The sequence below is a fragment of the Beta vulgaris genome, chromosome 5 (assembly GCF_026745355.1).
Source record: "Beta vulgaris subsp. vulgaris cultivar EL10 chromosome 5, EL10.2, whole genome shotgun sequence".
NCBI lineage: Eukaryota > Viridiplantae > Streptophyta > Magnoliopsida > Caryophyllales > Amaranthaceae > Beta > Beta vulgaris.
The window spans coordinates 20,574,621-20,588,531 of NC_079206.1; the positions used below are offsets into that span (position 1 = coordinate 20,574,621).

The 13,911-nt window shown below is 35.7% G+C and overlaps 2 protein-coding genes across 2 annotated transcripts; both read left to right on the forward strand.

The window, feature by feature from the left end:
* Positions 1-3,468: 3,468 nt before the first annotated feature.
* On the forward strand, positions 3,469-7,428 carry LOC104893058 (plastidal glycolate/glycerate translocator 1, chloroplastic). Its single transcript, XM_010679113.4, has 8 exons — positions 3,469-3,885; positions 4,276-4,591; positions 5,334-5,595; positions 5,810-5,925; positions 6,122-6,231; positions 6,341-6,518; positions 6,603-6,732; positions 7,060-7,428. Exons 1-8 carry the CDS (start codon positions 3,595-3,597, stop codon positions 7,208-7,210), a joined length of 1,554 nt encoding a protein of 517 aa, XP_010677415.2. The 5' UTR covers positions 3,469-3,594; the 3' UTR covers positions 7,211-7,428.
* Positions 7,429-13,155: 5,727 nt separating this feature from the next.
* Positions 13,156-13,911, forward strand: LOC125497839 (uncharacterized). Its single transcript, XM_048645538.1, has one exon. The coding sequence runs from the start codon at positions 13,156-13,158 to the stop codon at positions 13,909-13,911; it is 756 nt and encodes a 251-aa protein (XP_048501495.1).

A 13,911-nucleotide genomic window follows, 5' to 3' on the forward strand; every position in this document is an offset into this window, starting at 1 on the left:
AGGAGAGTTTTTGTGCTTTTGGTTGCCACCTCCTACTGAATTGAAGCCTTGGGAAGTGTGAATGAAGCCATATGAAGTCACATGGGCAAGGAGCCATCCAATGAGAAGAGAAGACTTCAAGGCAAGGTATGTTGCTGCCAGCTCCAGCGTCCCAGCAGCTTCCTTTTGAAGCTTTTGGGCACAATCATTTGTGCTGCAAATGTTACAAGCTTTTGAGGAGTATAGTTTAATATGTTTACTTTAGTATCCATTGGTAGTTTTCTGTTTTGTACTTCCAATATGAACTAAGCTAGTTTGTAGGAAGTGTGCTGGACAGTTTGTAATATTTGTTTCATGTTTTTTATCAGCTTAGTTGGCATAGCTCTAGAAGTCCAAATCAGCCGAAATTTGGACACAATGTAAACAAATATGTTAGCTTTGTACTCTTTTGGAATTAAGTCATTTGAATGAAAATTGAAGTTTTATGCTTAAAACATTAAGCTGTGTGCTTATTGCTTTCCGGTCAGTTTAGACCATTATCAAATCTTTGCTTAATTCTATCACTTAATCGTTGAATTAGTGATTGAAACTCAAAGTGGATGCAAGTTAGAAGCTTATTGTTATAACTTGATCTTAGATTGGTGGTATTTGGTTAGTGAAAGTGGTGGTTGTTCAATCTAATTGAACCGGTTTGTAACAAACGTTTATGTTCTCTTTCTTTGTTCTTGCTTAATACTTTGAATGCTCTTGTTATCTTAATCAATATGTATCAATGTGGTTCTTGCTTGCTGTGTGATACATAATTACCTTAGGGGCGTTGATCCAAATGACTCAATCACAAGAGAGGCGGACTTAGAGATTGCTGCAAACTTAGATATTGATTCACAAGACATCAGACCATCAATTACTCGGACAGAAGTGCATAAAGAAAACAAAGAATGTGCGAAAAAAACGAGATGCCATAGCTTTAGCCATGTGGGATTCGTATAAAAAAGCGTTGAATTTCATGAAGTTTCTCATTGTAGTACATGTATAAATGTTTCTTTTTGTCACCTGGGTGCCTTAAGCTCTAAATTAGTTTTTGGGATGTTGAACGTTTCTGAAAACTGGAAATTAGATGGTTATTTTGGTGTTGAACTTGTTGAAGTTAGTGCTTTCTAATTAGATGATTCCCTGCTTCTTCATTTGTATATGCTACTACTGGAATCCTGAATGCAGAAATGGCAATACTTGTTTCGCCTTATTTTTATTATCCCTCTTTTTAATGAAGCAATCAAGTGGTATTAATCAAGTAAATTTATTAAATGAGGTGGTACATCAACTTTATAACTTTGTTTAATCAAGTACATTTTTGTTCCAACTTTATAGGTTATTTTCTTAATAACTTATGGACGATGTTGATAATGTTATGAGGTAGTGAAAGAAGAGAAGAAAACTAATTTTCGTTGGTCGAAGAATTGTCCAAGGAATTATCGGGATTTCTTGCAGAAGAAGTGAAAAGAGGAAACCGACCAAATAACACTTTCAGAACTAGTTCTTTTGTAGCTGCTGCGAAGTTAATTTCAGAAAAATTTCAGACTACTTGCAATGCTGACCATGTTGAGAATCACATGAGGACATTGAGAACTGCTTGGGGAATTATATCACAAGTTCAGGGAAACTCCGAGTTTGGTTGGGATGATAATATAAAGATGGTAACTGCATCTCCTAAAACATATCTTGCTTATGTTCATGTATGTTTTTGTTTTCTCTCTCTTTTACAATCTTGTCTTATGTTCAATCTATAGGAATCAAACTTCTGTTGAAGTTAAGGAATGCTATTTTTGGGAGTTTACGACTGTGGTAATGAAACATTGACATGGTTGTTTATGGGGAATAAATATCTTAGTTATTTTACAGGACATCTATATGCTTTATGTGACACAAATTACATGATGGATGATGCTTATGGTGGATTGGTATATTCAAGGTTTGAAAATTTGCTAAATGAATGAACTTTCTGATTTTGAGGACTACAGAGAAATGTTGAGTTCATTGATAGAATAGGGACATTAAGTATATGCCAAGGATTAGGATTATTTTTATACTTCCAAATATAGCATTCTTATGGTAAGTGAAATGGAAACAACAATTGTAGTTTTAGAGCTTAAAGACTACTTTAAGATCCTGCTAAACAACAATCTGAAATTTGTTAATTTTCTTCCTTATTTAATAGCAATATCCATGACAAATATTTGAACAAGAAAAATGATATGTATGAGGAGATAGCAATATTGGCGGATAAAGACATGGCACGAGGTAATTTCTCAAAGACATTCGGCGACATTCAAAATACTTCAAGTGGGCAGCCTAGTACTACTGAAATTTAGTCTACCAAGTCAGACAATGGAACTTCTTCTAAGCTCGAATCTCATAGGAAGAGGCCTCGAGTTGAAGACGAAGGGGGTGATTTGCAACATATCTCTACTCAACTAGGTGAAGTTGTTAGTGCTCTGGAAAAAAATTCGGACAACCAACTTGATGTGGGGAAACTTTACGAGGACATCATGAAGATGGATAACCTTGAAGAAGCTATCCGCGTTGCTGCTTTTGACCACTTGGTTGAGCGTGAGATGCTTGCTAAAGCTTTCTTGACCAAAAGTGAATCTCTTCGCAAGCTTTGGCTCCAAAAATATGTCAAGACTCTACTCTAAATTTTTTAGGGGCTAATTTTGTGTTGTGAACTATCTACTATTTTGAAGGTTTTGATGTGGACTATTATTATGCCTAATAGTCTCAATAGTATTGTGCCATGACATGTTAGAAACTTTGAGAATGTTATAAGAATGACTTTTTTTCTAGCAAAAATGTTAAATTAGTTTGCTGAAAATTTTTAAGGAAGCCAATAATAATTTTCTAGCAAAAATGTTATAAGAATGACTTTGTTTTCTAGCAAAAATGTTATATTCATCTTCCCATAGTAATTTAAGAAAGCCAATAGATATATATTTAGATTTTTTTTTTAAAAAAAAGTAGTAAAAGAACAATAACTAACACTCAAGAGGTAGCAACTAGATTAATAGTTGAAACTGATTTTCCATTGAACCAAACAATAAAAAATGCTTATAGAGTGGAAAAACATTTACCATCCAGCCAAATAAAGGAAAATGCTTATGAAATTGAGTTTTCCTATGTAAAAGGTTTTCCTTGTAAACTCATTTTCAGTTGAAAGTGTTTTACGCTCTACCAAACGGAGCCTAAGAATGTTCTAAAGACGCCAATTAACCAAAGAAACAGAAAAATTGTGACAGCCGAAAGAAGTGAGATAGGAAGATAGCCTCTTCAATTGATCATCATTCACTACCACATTTTAATTTCCCCGGGAGAATAGATGATCTTCTTGGCTCTGGCTATATCTCTTTGATACCAACGGCCATTTTGTATCCATACATACAAAACAATCTAAATTCTATCCCTTCAAAAAAAAACAATCTAAATGAGTAAATTCTAAGGTCCCACAAAAGTTACAAAATTTACAACCCAGCAAAAACCAAGAAAAAATGCCAACAAAACCCCACCAGATTCTCATAGTTCGTTACCCTCAAACTAAAATTTTCACTACCATCCTCTGCTACCATGGCTACTGCCATGGCAGTTGTAACTAAATTACCATTTAGCCCTTCTTTCAATCGCCAAATGCATAAAAATTTCATCAGGGAAAAACCACAACTTTCTTTTAATGTTGGTGTTAAACCCATTAAATGTCAATCAAATCATGAAAAATCAGGGGTACCCATTAAAATTGTTGGAAATGGGTATCGATTTTTGCAGTTGGGTCCTCATAAAAGTCGTTCAACTCGAACAATTTTAGCAAATTCACTTGGTTCAAGCTCAAAAGATGGCGTTACTGCAACAATTTCTCAAACTGTAAGTATCAGCTTTCTTTTTTCTCATTCATGATGTCATGATGTCATTCAGAAAATGTTAATTTTTGGGTGGAATATTGTATTGGTTTAGCTTTAAATTTAAAATTTGATGGTTATGTGTGTTTATTGATCTCATCATATTGTGTGTATAGTCAGTAAGTCTGATTGTTGTATTTTTGGAACTTTTTGCTCTGATTCAATTCAAATTGAGGTTGGAATTGTTAGTTTGGCTTCTGTGTTATTATTATGAATCAGGCACTTAAATACTGAGTATTGTTCATTCAATTTTATTGATTAGGATTGCAAAATTGATGTAACTCAGGAAGTAATGAGTATTAGGTTTGACTGATTGGCTCAAAAGATGATGGTGATTTGGTGTTTGTATAATCAGGTGTTGGGTGTACTACACTTGGTTGTTTCACTTGGGATTATATTGGCAATGGATAAGTTATTGAAGCAGGCTTTTGTGAATGCATCAATTAAGTTCCCAAGTGCGTTATTTGGAATGTTTTGTACATTTTCAATTCTAATGATCCTGGACACAGCGATTCCTGCGGCTGCAGCAAGTCTGATGAGCTTTTTTGAGCCAGCCCTTTTGTTCATTCAAAGGTGGCTCCCCTTGTTCTACGTTCCTTCGCTGGTTATCTTGCCTCTTGCTGTTGGAGACATACCTGCTGCATCTGGACTGAAGATCGTTGGCATTTTAGGTACTCACACATATTGCCTTTTAACTTCATGCTGCATCTATACTCTCCCTTTAATTGTAAGTCTTCTTTAAACTTACTGTAATGACCTGTAAAGCTCTTTCAAACTTCTTTACAGTGTTCTGCTTCCCTTTCAGCTGATGCTGGATGAATACATGAAACTATGTACTGTTATGACTGAGAGCATCTGATATCGTGTATTGCTCAGTCAAAGCTTGTTCAGCAGAATGCTAGTCATTCTCACTGCATTTTCCGAAGATTACCTCTAGCCTTTAAGCCCAGAAATTTTGTCATCTTCTGATCTCATTGAATAGCATTGCATGTTGTAAAATGCAATTGAGAATTGAAAGCACGAGGAACTAAAATTGTTTCACATGAGAAAGACTTCATCACCAATAAATACGCCACATAATGGACCTAAAAACCACTTTCCCCGCTCTAGTATGCATCTTTCAGACATCAGTACATGACTAAATGTTGTATGCTACGCAGGACGTTAGTTGTTGAAAACTATAACTCGGATCTCTGAGTACATAGTACTCGATGAATTCATCATTCAACTCTATCCCTATAGTCCAGCTATTTCTGATTGCCTTAACTAATTTTACTGTGTGACATGTCTTCTTTCACTACATACAGGAGATAATTTCTTTTATTTTCTGATATATTCATATGGCTCTACGTGAGCCTTATAATGGTTCGAGCACTGATTAGTTACTGTCTTTCTATCCTGAGTTCCCTATAGTTGGTGGCTGGCTGGCTTCGCTTTGTGTTGCTGCATATACAGCTATAGCAGTGAGGAATATTGTCAAGACTGAAATGATACCTGCTGAACCTATGTCAAAACCATCTCCCTTTTCTACTATTGAAGTGTGGGCTTGGAGTATCATTTTTATTGCATCATTTGTTGGGGCATACCTATACCCAACAATCCTGGGAACTGCTGCTCGTACCTGCCTTCCTTTCTTGCTCGCATCAACAGTACTTGGTTACATGATTGGCACTGGGTATGCTTTAACTTTCATGACTCTGAATTCTCTGATGTAAAGATGACAAGAGAATTGTTGATTTCAGAAACTTGCACTTTTTTTGCACTTCCAATTCTATTCTCTTCTCTTCCTTTCTCTATAAAATCCAATAAAGGGAAAATGAATCTCCCTTTCCCTCCAAATTCTCCTATCTAACACACCCTTAATTATCTTTTTTATTTTTTGCATTTAGGTTGCCGTCTGGTTTGAAGATGTTGTTTCATCCAATTATATGCTGTGCACTTTCAGCAGATTTGGCAGCCTTCGCCTTTGGATACATATCAAAATCTGGAATTGAACCTGTTTTAGGTTTGTAACCAACTTTGCTCAAATTCTATAGTAATGTATTGTTTTGGCCAAGACAGGTCCTTTCCGTCTGCTACTTTTTGTTACCTATGCTTTTATTGTTTTATGTATGACAAAATCTAATGGGTGGCTTTGTGGTGAAATATGAGCAGGATGAACTTAATTCCTAGGCTAACACTATAATTTTGTGTCTGTGAAGGATACTATCTTACCAAGGTGTCAACAAACCCTGGAGCCGGTGACATTTTGATGGGGTTCTTGGGATCTGTTATTATCTCCTTCGCTTTTTCAATGTTCAAACAAAGAAAAGTACTGGAATTCTCTTCCACTAGTATCATCATTATTGCTCTTGAATATTAATGTCTAATTATATTCTTAATGTTATGACCTGTAATTGTTGGTGTTCGATACTTCTCAGCTTGTAAAGAGGCATGCAGCAGAGATCTTTACATCTATCATTGTCGCAACAGTATTCTCTCTATATTCAACTGCTCTTGTGGGGCGTCTTGTTGGGCTGGAACGATCTTTGACTATTTCAATTCTACCACGGTGCATTACTGTGGCTTTAGCCCTCAGCATTGTCTCCTTGTTTGAAGGTAAAAGCTCTATGCTCTGTTACCCTTACAAGTAATACCTCATTTTTCCCAAGATAAAAGCCTGATGAACAATTGGTTATTTAGGTACAAATTCGTCCTTAACGGCTGCTGTGGTGGTGCTAACCGGTCTTGTTGGGGCAAACTTTGTGCAAGTCGTTCTTGATAAGCTGCAGTTTCGTGATCCTATTGCTCGAGGAATAGCCACGGCATCTAGGTGAAAATTTTACTCTCTATATTCCATTAGTTGGAACCTCTGCTTTTGAAGGGTCAAAATTCATAAAACCTTTACCACATGTTCTTACAGTTATAAATATGAAATAGTATCGTATAGGATCTTGCTGGATTTGTGTCGCTGTTTGTTTTTTATAAAAAATTGAACTTGTGGTTATTACTAATACCCTGTTAAAAAGAGTAAAGGTTAAAGTGTATGTTGGAGACCGTAATGTAAATGTTGCAACTAATTGAACATACCTATATACCTCAACTTTGTGCCATTGTTCATTTCACTTATCAAAATAACGTTTTTGGTGTTCAAATATAGTGCTCACGGATTAGGAACAGCAGCATTGTCAGCAAAGGAACCAGAGGCACTCCCATTCTGCGCTATTGCATATGCTCTCACTGGTATCTTTGGCTCCATTTTATGCTCTATTCCTGCTGTCCGCCAAAGTCTGCTTGCTGTGGTTGGTTGATTTGTTTTTTCTTCTTGCCCTGTACATTTTCTATTCTTTTTTTTTTTCTGTTTCAAGTTTTTTTCTTTTCAGAAATTACAAAGTGGAGTAAGATATATCCCCCTGTGTGTACTTTGTACATAATTCTGAGTTGTGGCGAAGTATATTCTTCCCCTTTGTAATTAATCAGATAGTCTACAGTAATCTTATTTTTTACACAATTGTTCATCAAAGATCAACTTGGATGACTCCTTTATTACTTGGCAACGAAATGGGTGGAGATTGTAAACTTTTGCTGAGTTTCTCTCAACACAAATCAGCATTAGTGGTGAGAATTTTCTTTGACCCCCTTTTTTTCTATTTGTAAATATTGTGAACTATAAGTGCCCGGGTTATACTACACAGAGCCATCGAATCTCCGGAAACAGAAGGCTAACAAAAAAATATGTGCGTGTATTACATATGACACCAACACGAACCTTATGTTACCTGATTTAGTCATCTTTTTTTCTTTTTTCTTAGTGTCACTCTTTACTCTACTAGTCTACTTGTATATGTGTGTCCTATTACAGTAGTAGAGCTCTCAAATTTGGCAACAAAGAACAAAGCTCTCTGAATGGTAATATTAATAAGGTTGGGACTTGGGAGGACCACCAATTAGTACCATAGTGCCAACTTGAGTGAATTGTGGTCGCCAGGACTCTTATCCTGAAGTTCTGAGTTCTGTAATCATCTGTCCTCTACTCTTAGCTCAAGACTTTGCTAGATAACGATCCTAAGCACTATCATCCATTAAGGATTGCTTCTTACAGCGACCAAATTTAATGTAATATGAAGAATCGTGATTTATTATTATAGTGGTTAAGGCCTAAGGGTGTTGTCTCTCTCTAAAGTGAGGATATAATTCTTGCAAGGAAGAAAAGTATCATAGATTATTTCATCTTTTTGGTTTGAACATGAATTTACATTAGTCATCTATGAGGTATGACGAAATTTATAATATTGGCTCTCGTTTTCAAAGGTAACATGTGATTTCGGAGGTAGAGTTAATTTTTTTTTTGAGTCCGTTTGCGAAGAGAAGGTCTCGCGTTAATGATAACGTAAGACTAGCTGATGTCTTGTTGATATCATGCGCGCGCACCAAACTGGCAAAATTAGTTAAGCGCTTGGACCTAATAGTTATGCTAGCCTTAAATTGCTTAACGATGAATTAGTTAAGTGGTGAAATATATTAATTAAGCGTTGCAATATAGTAGTTATATGATAAAAAACCAGATTATAACGCATTTTATTGGTCATAATTTAAGTATCATGCATAAATCATTCTCTCTTTCTTCTCTAACCAATCAAGACGTTCTAAAACATGCATTGTTTTCATCCTCAATTATGTGCCTACAATCAGTTTATAGTTTTCATCCATCTTTTAAAAACATATCTCTTGGACTTGGACACTTCTCACGTTAAGACTAAAGTGAGACCGTCTTTTTCCGAGCATTTGTGTCTTTCCTGATTGGCAAAGCAAAATTATTTTTGCATGGCTATAGTATATTTGACACTTTGTATAGCATATTCAACATTTTTTATTGCAATACAAAAAAATATCCTCAATTTTTTTAAAATTGTTACACTTTCACTTTTATCACTATTCAAAAATTTCACTTTGTTCATCATTTTCACTTTGTTCATCATTTGTGATTTGCATGTGAGGAAAAATATAGTCATGTGTAATCTTGTTAGATTTATCTTATTATGTACTCCCTCCGTCCCATAATATAAGTCCTGTTTCCTTATAAGGTGTCCCAAAATATAAGTCTTATTTCTATTTTCAATCAATAATTATACCCAAAATACCCTCATGAAAATAGTTTAATTCCCAAAATGTCATCATAATTTCAGCTTCCATTGCACCTTATTAATGACAAAATGGAATCTTTTACCTCATTAAACTCCTCTACACATTAAACCATGCAACATTAAATGACAGTTTTTATTTTTTGTTAAAAAGAAAAAAAACAATGTAAGTGTTTCTCAATAAAAATAATTTTTTTAATTCAAATAAAACAAGATTCCATTTAACCTTGATTCCCGCGTAAAAACAGAATCAGGACTTATATTATGGGACGGAGGGAGTATTCTATAAGGATTTTTTGACTTTAACCACTTAATAAAATCAAGTTTTTCAAAATAACCATCTTATATGTTTATTTTTTCAAATGACCACTTTATATGGCCGAAATCCTTCCAAAAACTTATCAATTGACAATTTTTGTCAAGAAAATCATCCTCAAAAAGGATTTAAGAATGATTCCATCACCTCCACCTTTATTCATTAGACTGTTTATAAAGTTTCAACCATTCTTTAAGACCGATTTGTTGGACGAGATCTGTCAACTGGTATGTATTTAATGAGATTTAGGTTATATAAGGTGGTTATTTTTTAAAAAAATAATCTTATAAGGTGGTTATCTTGAAAATTGAGATTTTAAAAGGTGGTAAAAAATCAAAAATTTCATCATATAAATATCAACTTCTTATAATTTTAACAAATACAAAACCATAGATATTAGTGGTCAATGTTTTGCATTAGCATGTGTAAGAAGTGAAAGTGTAACAATCTTTTAGAAGCAGAGGAAGTGTCTAAGTTTCACAAATTAAATATTATTATAGCCCATACACCTTTTTCTAAGCCCAGAAACGGATAACTATATAAACCCCAAAACCCCCAAAATTTCCCACACTTCATTTTTTTTCTCTCTTCCTTCTCCCTATTTTCAATCCCATCTCTGTTCTTTTTCTCAGTAGTGGAAAAAAACCCATCCGATGCGGTCAAAATCGGGCTTACTGATGCGGTTTTGGTCTGCATCAGATGGGCTCGCAGCAGATCCCAATTATTTACTGATTCGGTCCAAAGCCGGATCAGTAAATTATTTACTGATGCGGTTTTAACTTAAATTAAAACCGCATCAAATTGTGCAAAAAATTATGTCAAAAAAAAGTGCAGACCAGCATCTGCAGGTCTGCACTCTTGTGTCGAACGAAAATCTGCAACATATTTTGAAGCTTGTGTACCACAAAGGTATATATATATATATATATATATATATATATTATAATATATATATATATATAATATATATATATATATATATATATATAATAACAATACATACCAATTATATACACATACCAAATATACCCCATTTACAATATCCAGAAAACGTATATGTGTAGATAATGCTCAACAGGTTGAAGATTAAAAAGCGACGAAACCACATTTATACGTTGAAAAATGAAAGTGGAATATGGGTAGATAATGCTCATGAGATTGAAACTATTATTATAAGACACTTTCAAGATATTTATATTCCCACTTCGACTTTGGCGAATGACGAAAATCAGCATGAAGAAGATATTGATTTTACTATGAGAGAATTGCATCTTCCAACAATTTCAGACGAAACTGCTTCGTCCTTGTTGGCTCCTTTCTTTTATCAAGAAGTTAAACATGTAATGTTTAACATCGACGAAAACAAGTCCCCGAGCCTAGATGGCTTCTCTTTCGATTTCTTCAAGCTTTACTGGGATAATGTAGGTGATCTAGTAGAATCTGCAGTAAATCGATTCTATACCACTGGTTATCTCCTGAAAGAATGGAATCGGACGCTCTTGGTATTAATACCCAAAGTCACACCACCGGAGGAGGTAAATCAGCTACGACCTATAAGCTTATGTAATGTTGTCTATAAATGTCCTTCTAAATGCATGGTCAATCGCATGAAACCGCTCCTCCCATATCTCATAGATGACTATCAAAATGCTTTCGTTCCAGGTCGTTAAATGGATGACAATATTCTTATTTCTTATCAGATGATGCATAATATTAATTAGCAGCGGTCAAAGTCACGTTAACTGGCGGCCTTCAAACTCGACATGAACAAAGCCTATGATCGAGTAAGCTGGTTGTTTCTGCTTAAGATCTTGACAGCTTACGGTTTCCGGCCAAAGTGGGTTCAGCTGGTGCAACAATGCATCTCGATGGTTTCGTACAGAATTCTTATCAATGGTTCTGCAACCATGGATTTCTGTCCAAAGTGTGGTTTACGTCAAGGCGATCCCCTCTCTCCATATCTTTTCCTCTTCTATATGGATATTCTATCGAGCTAGAATGACGACTATGGCAATTGATATTCGGGCTTTCCAGGGCATTAGCCTCCGTCAAGGGTGTCCTTCTATTTCTCACCTATTTTCTACATATGACTCTTTATTCTTCTTCCAAGCTACCACGGAAGCTTGTACATCTATGAACCACATGACTGCCAGATTTTGCATAATCTCGGTTCAAATGGTAGATCTGCGGAAATTGTTTATCAAATTCATTCCCAGTATTCCTCTTAACTCACAACAAGACTATAAGACTATCCTCCAAATGGAGGCTAACACATCAATTGGGCTATATCGTGGAGCTCCTATTGACATCCAAGGCTCTAAATGTCATCATTTTACGCCACTGTTGGATAAAATTTCGACCAAAATTTCACAAAGTTGTCATCGCAATTTGTCTTAATCTACGAAGCTGATTATTATCAACTCAACTTTAATTGCTTCGATCCTTCCCCAACTAGCGGATTTCAAGCTTCCATCTACAATAGCTAACAAGATAGATGGAACGGTGGCAAGCTTTTTCTGGAAAAACGTAAACCATAAAGGCTTTCTAGAAGCGCAAAACGATTCTTCACCGACCTCAGGGGATGGATGGCTTGGGTATTTGAAGCATTAGTCACTTCAATACAGCATTATCAATGAAATAAGCTTGCCGTATTCAAACTAACTCTCAGCTCCTAATCGCAAAAAATTTCGCCAAACTACTCAACTACAATCTACAGGTCGGTCCAACTACCAAAGATTATCATGGGGTTGGAAAGGTGTGGTGCAAGCAGGACAAATGATTCAACAACATAGTACCTAGAAGGTGGGCAATGGGACTATAGGTCTACAATTGTTGCTTTGAAGGATAAATGGGTAAATGGTCAAGTTCCTATATTTCGAGATGAATTACTGTTAAGAGAAGCACCATAGCTTTGGGTGTCCAACATCATGCTTCCCCATCATCGAGGTTGGAACATACACAAAATCCACCGTCTTTTTATTCCGGAAAGTGCAAGAAATATCAAGAAAAATGGAATTGCCTATCATGTTGGATGTACCCGACATCCAATATTACCCGGTGACTCGGTCAGGTGAGTATACCACCAAATCCTGTAAAGAGACTAGGCAGTAGTATTCTATCTTACTATATCATGTGAGCTGCACATGTTGTATTGCTTAGGTGTCCTAGTCACCTTTTGTCTTTATTTGTAATCTTTCTAGGGATTGTTTCCCTTATTTGATTCTCTACTATATAAAGAGAACTAGGTTGCTTGTAATAGATAGAACATAATATAATACACAAAGGTTGTGCCGTCATTGAAGTACACTAACCTAAAGATCCTATCTTGCTCATTGCCATTAACTGTCAGCAGCATTCATCCTCTCTCATTTATCTTCTCTTCATGGTATCAGAGCTGAGAGGTAAGTGACGAATCTGTTAAAGTTATTTTCTTGAGCATTGCAAGATAGTGTAAAGTTTGTATCTTTGAATGTCTATTGTAGAAAGACATTTGTAGTTCATCAAAGCTTAAAACTTTGTTCACCAATCTAAAAAAAAAACTTTAAAGCCTAAGTTATGGCTGGAGGTGACAACAGCAAAACCACTATAGAATGTAGTAGCCCACTGTACCTACATCCTTCGGATGGTCCTAACACTTTAAAAGTCGAACCACATCTCACTGGAACTGTAGAATACAGACCATGGAAGAGGTTCATGGAAATCTCTCTTGCAACCAAGAGAAAACTTGGTTTTGCCACTGGTGCCTACAAAATCAAGCAGTGACCCTGTGTTAACGGAAGCCTGGGAAGCCTGTAATAATATGGTGACAGCTTGGTTGCTTAACAACATGAGTGAATCCATAAAAAGATCAGTCATGTATATTAAGTCGTCTAAGGAAATTTGGATGAGCTTGAGAAACAGGTTCACTGTGAGCAATGGCAATAGAAAATATAGGTTGAACAAGATCCCCTATGAAGTGAAACAAAATGAAAGGTCTGTGTCAGATTACTACACTGACTTGAGAGTTCTCTGGGAAGAAATTGAATCAATGAATGATTATCGTCCTATTACAAATGTTAACTTTGAAATTACTGCTTACATAAAAGCAATAGACCAACAAAAAGAAGAACATAAGTTGTTTCAGTTTCTTAATGGACTGGACTTGAGCTATGGAGCTTTAAGGAGTCAAATCTTGCTTATGAGCACCCTACCCACTGTAGAGACAGTTATTTCAATGGTGCAGCAGAAGGAGTCTCAAAATGAGGTTTTGGGAAAAGAAAAGGAGGAGAGTGCTAACATAGCCCTCTACAGCAAAAATGAAAACAAACTCTTTTGCACAGTTTGTAAGAAAACTAACCACACAGCTGATAAGTGTTGGTTTAAGATAGGTTTTCCATCTGGGAACAACAAAAACAAGCAGAAAAAGAGCTTTGAAAATGCTCAAGAGAAGGGAGTTTATCATGGAAAAGGAAGAGGTCGTCAAGGAAACTATGGAGGGCACAATGCAAAGAAGAAGGGTGGTTATAATGCTCAGCTGAATGTTGGGAGCACTGAGCTTGCTGCTGCTATTGCTTAA

Excerpts from the sequence above, each read along its gene's own strand:
- LOC104893058 (XM_010679113.4), top strand. The coding sequence starts at position 3,595 with ATGGCTACTGCCATGGCAGTTGTAACTAAATTACCATTTAGCCCTTCT. Across the intron at positions 3,886-4,275 it reads CTGCAACAATTTCTCAAACT|GTGTTGGGTGTACTACACTT; the intron begins GTAAGTATCAGC and ends TTGTATAATCAG. Across the intron at positions 5,596-5,809 it reads GGTTACATGATTGGCACTGG|GTTGCCGTCTGGTTTGAAGA; the intron begins GTATGCTTTAAC and ends TTTTGCATTTAG.
- LOC125497839 (XM_048645538.1), top strand. The coding sequence starts at position 13,156 with ATGGTGACAGCTTGGTTGCTTAACAACATGAGTGAATCCATAAAAAGA.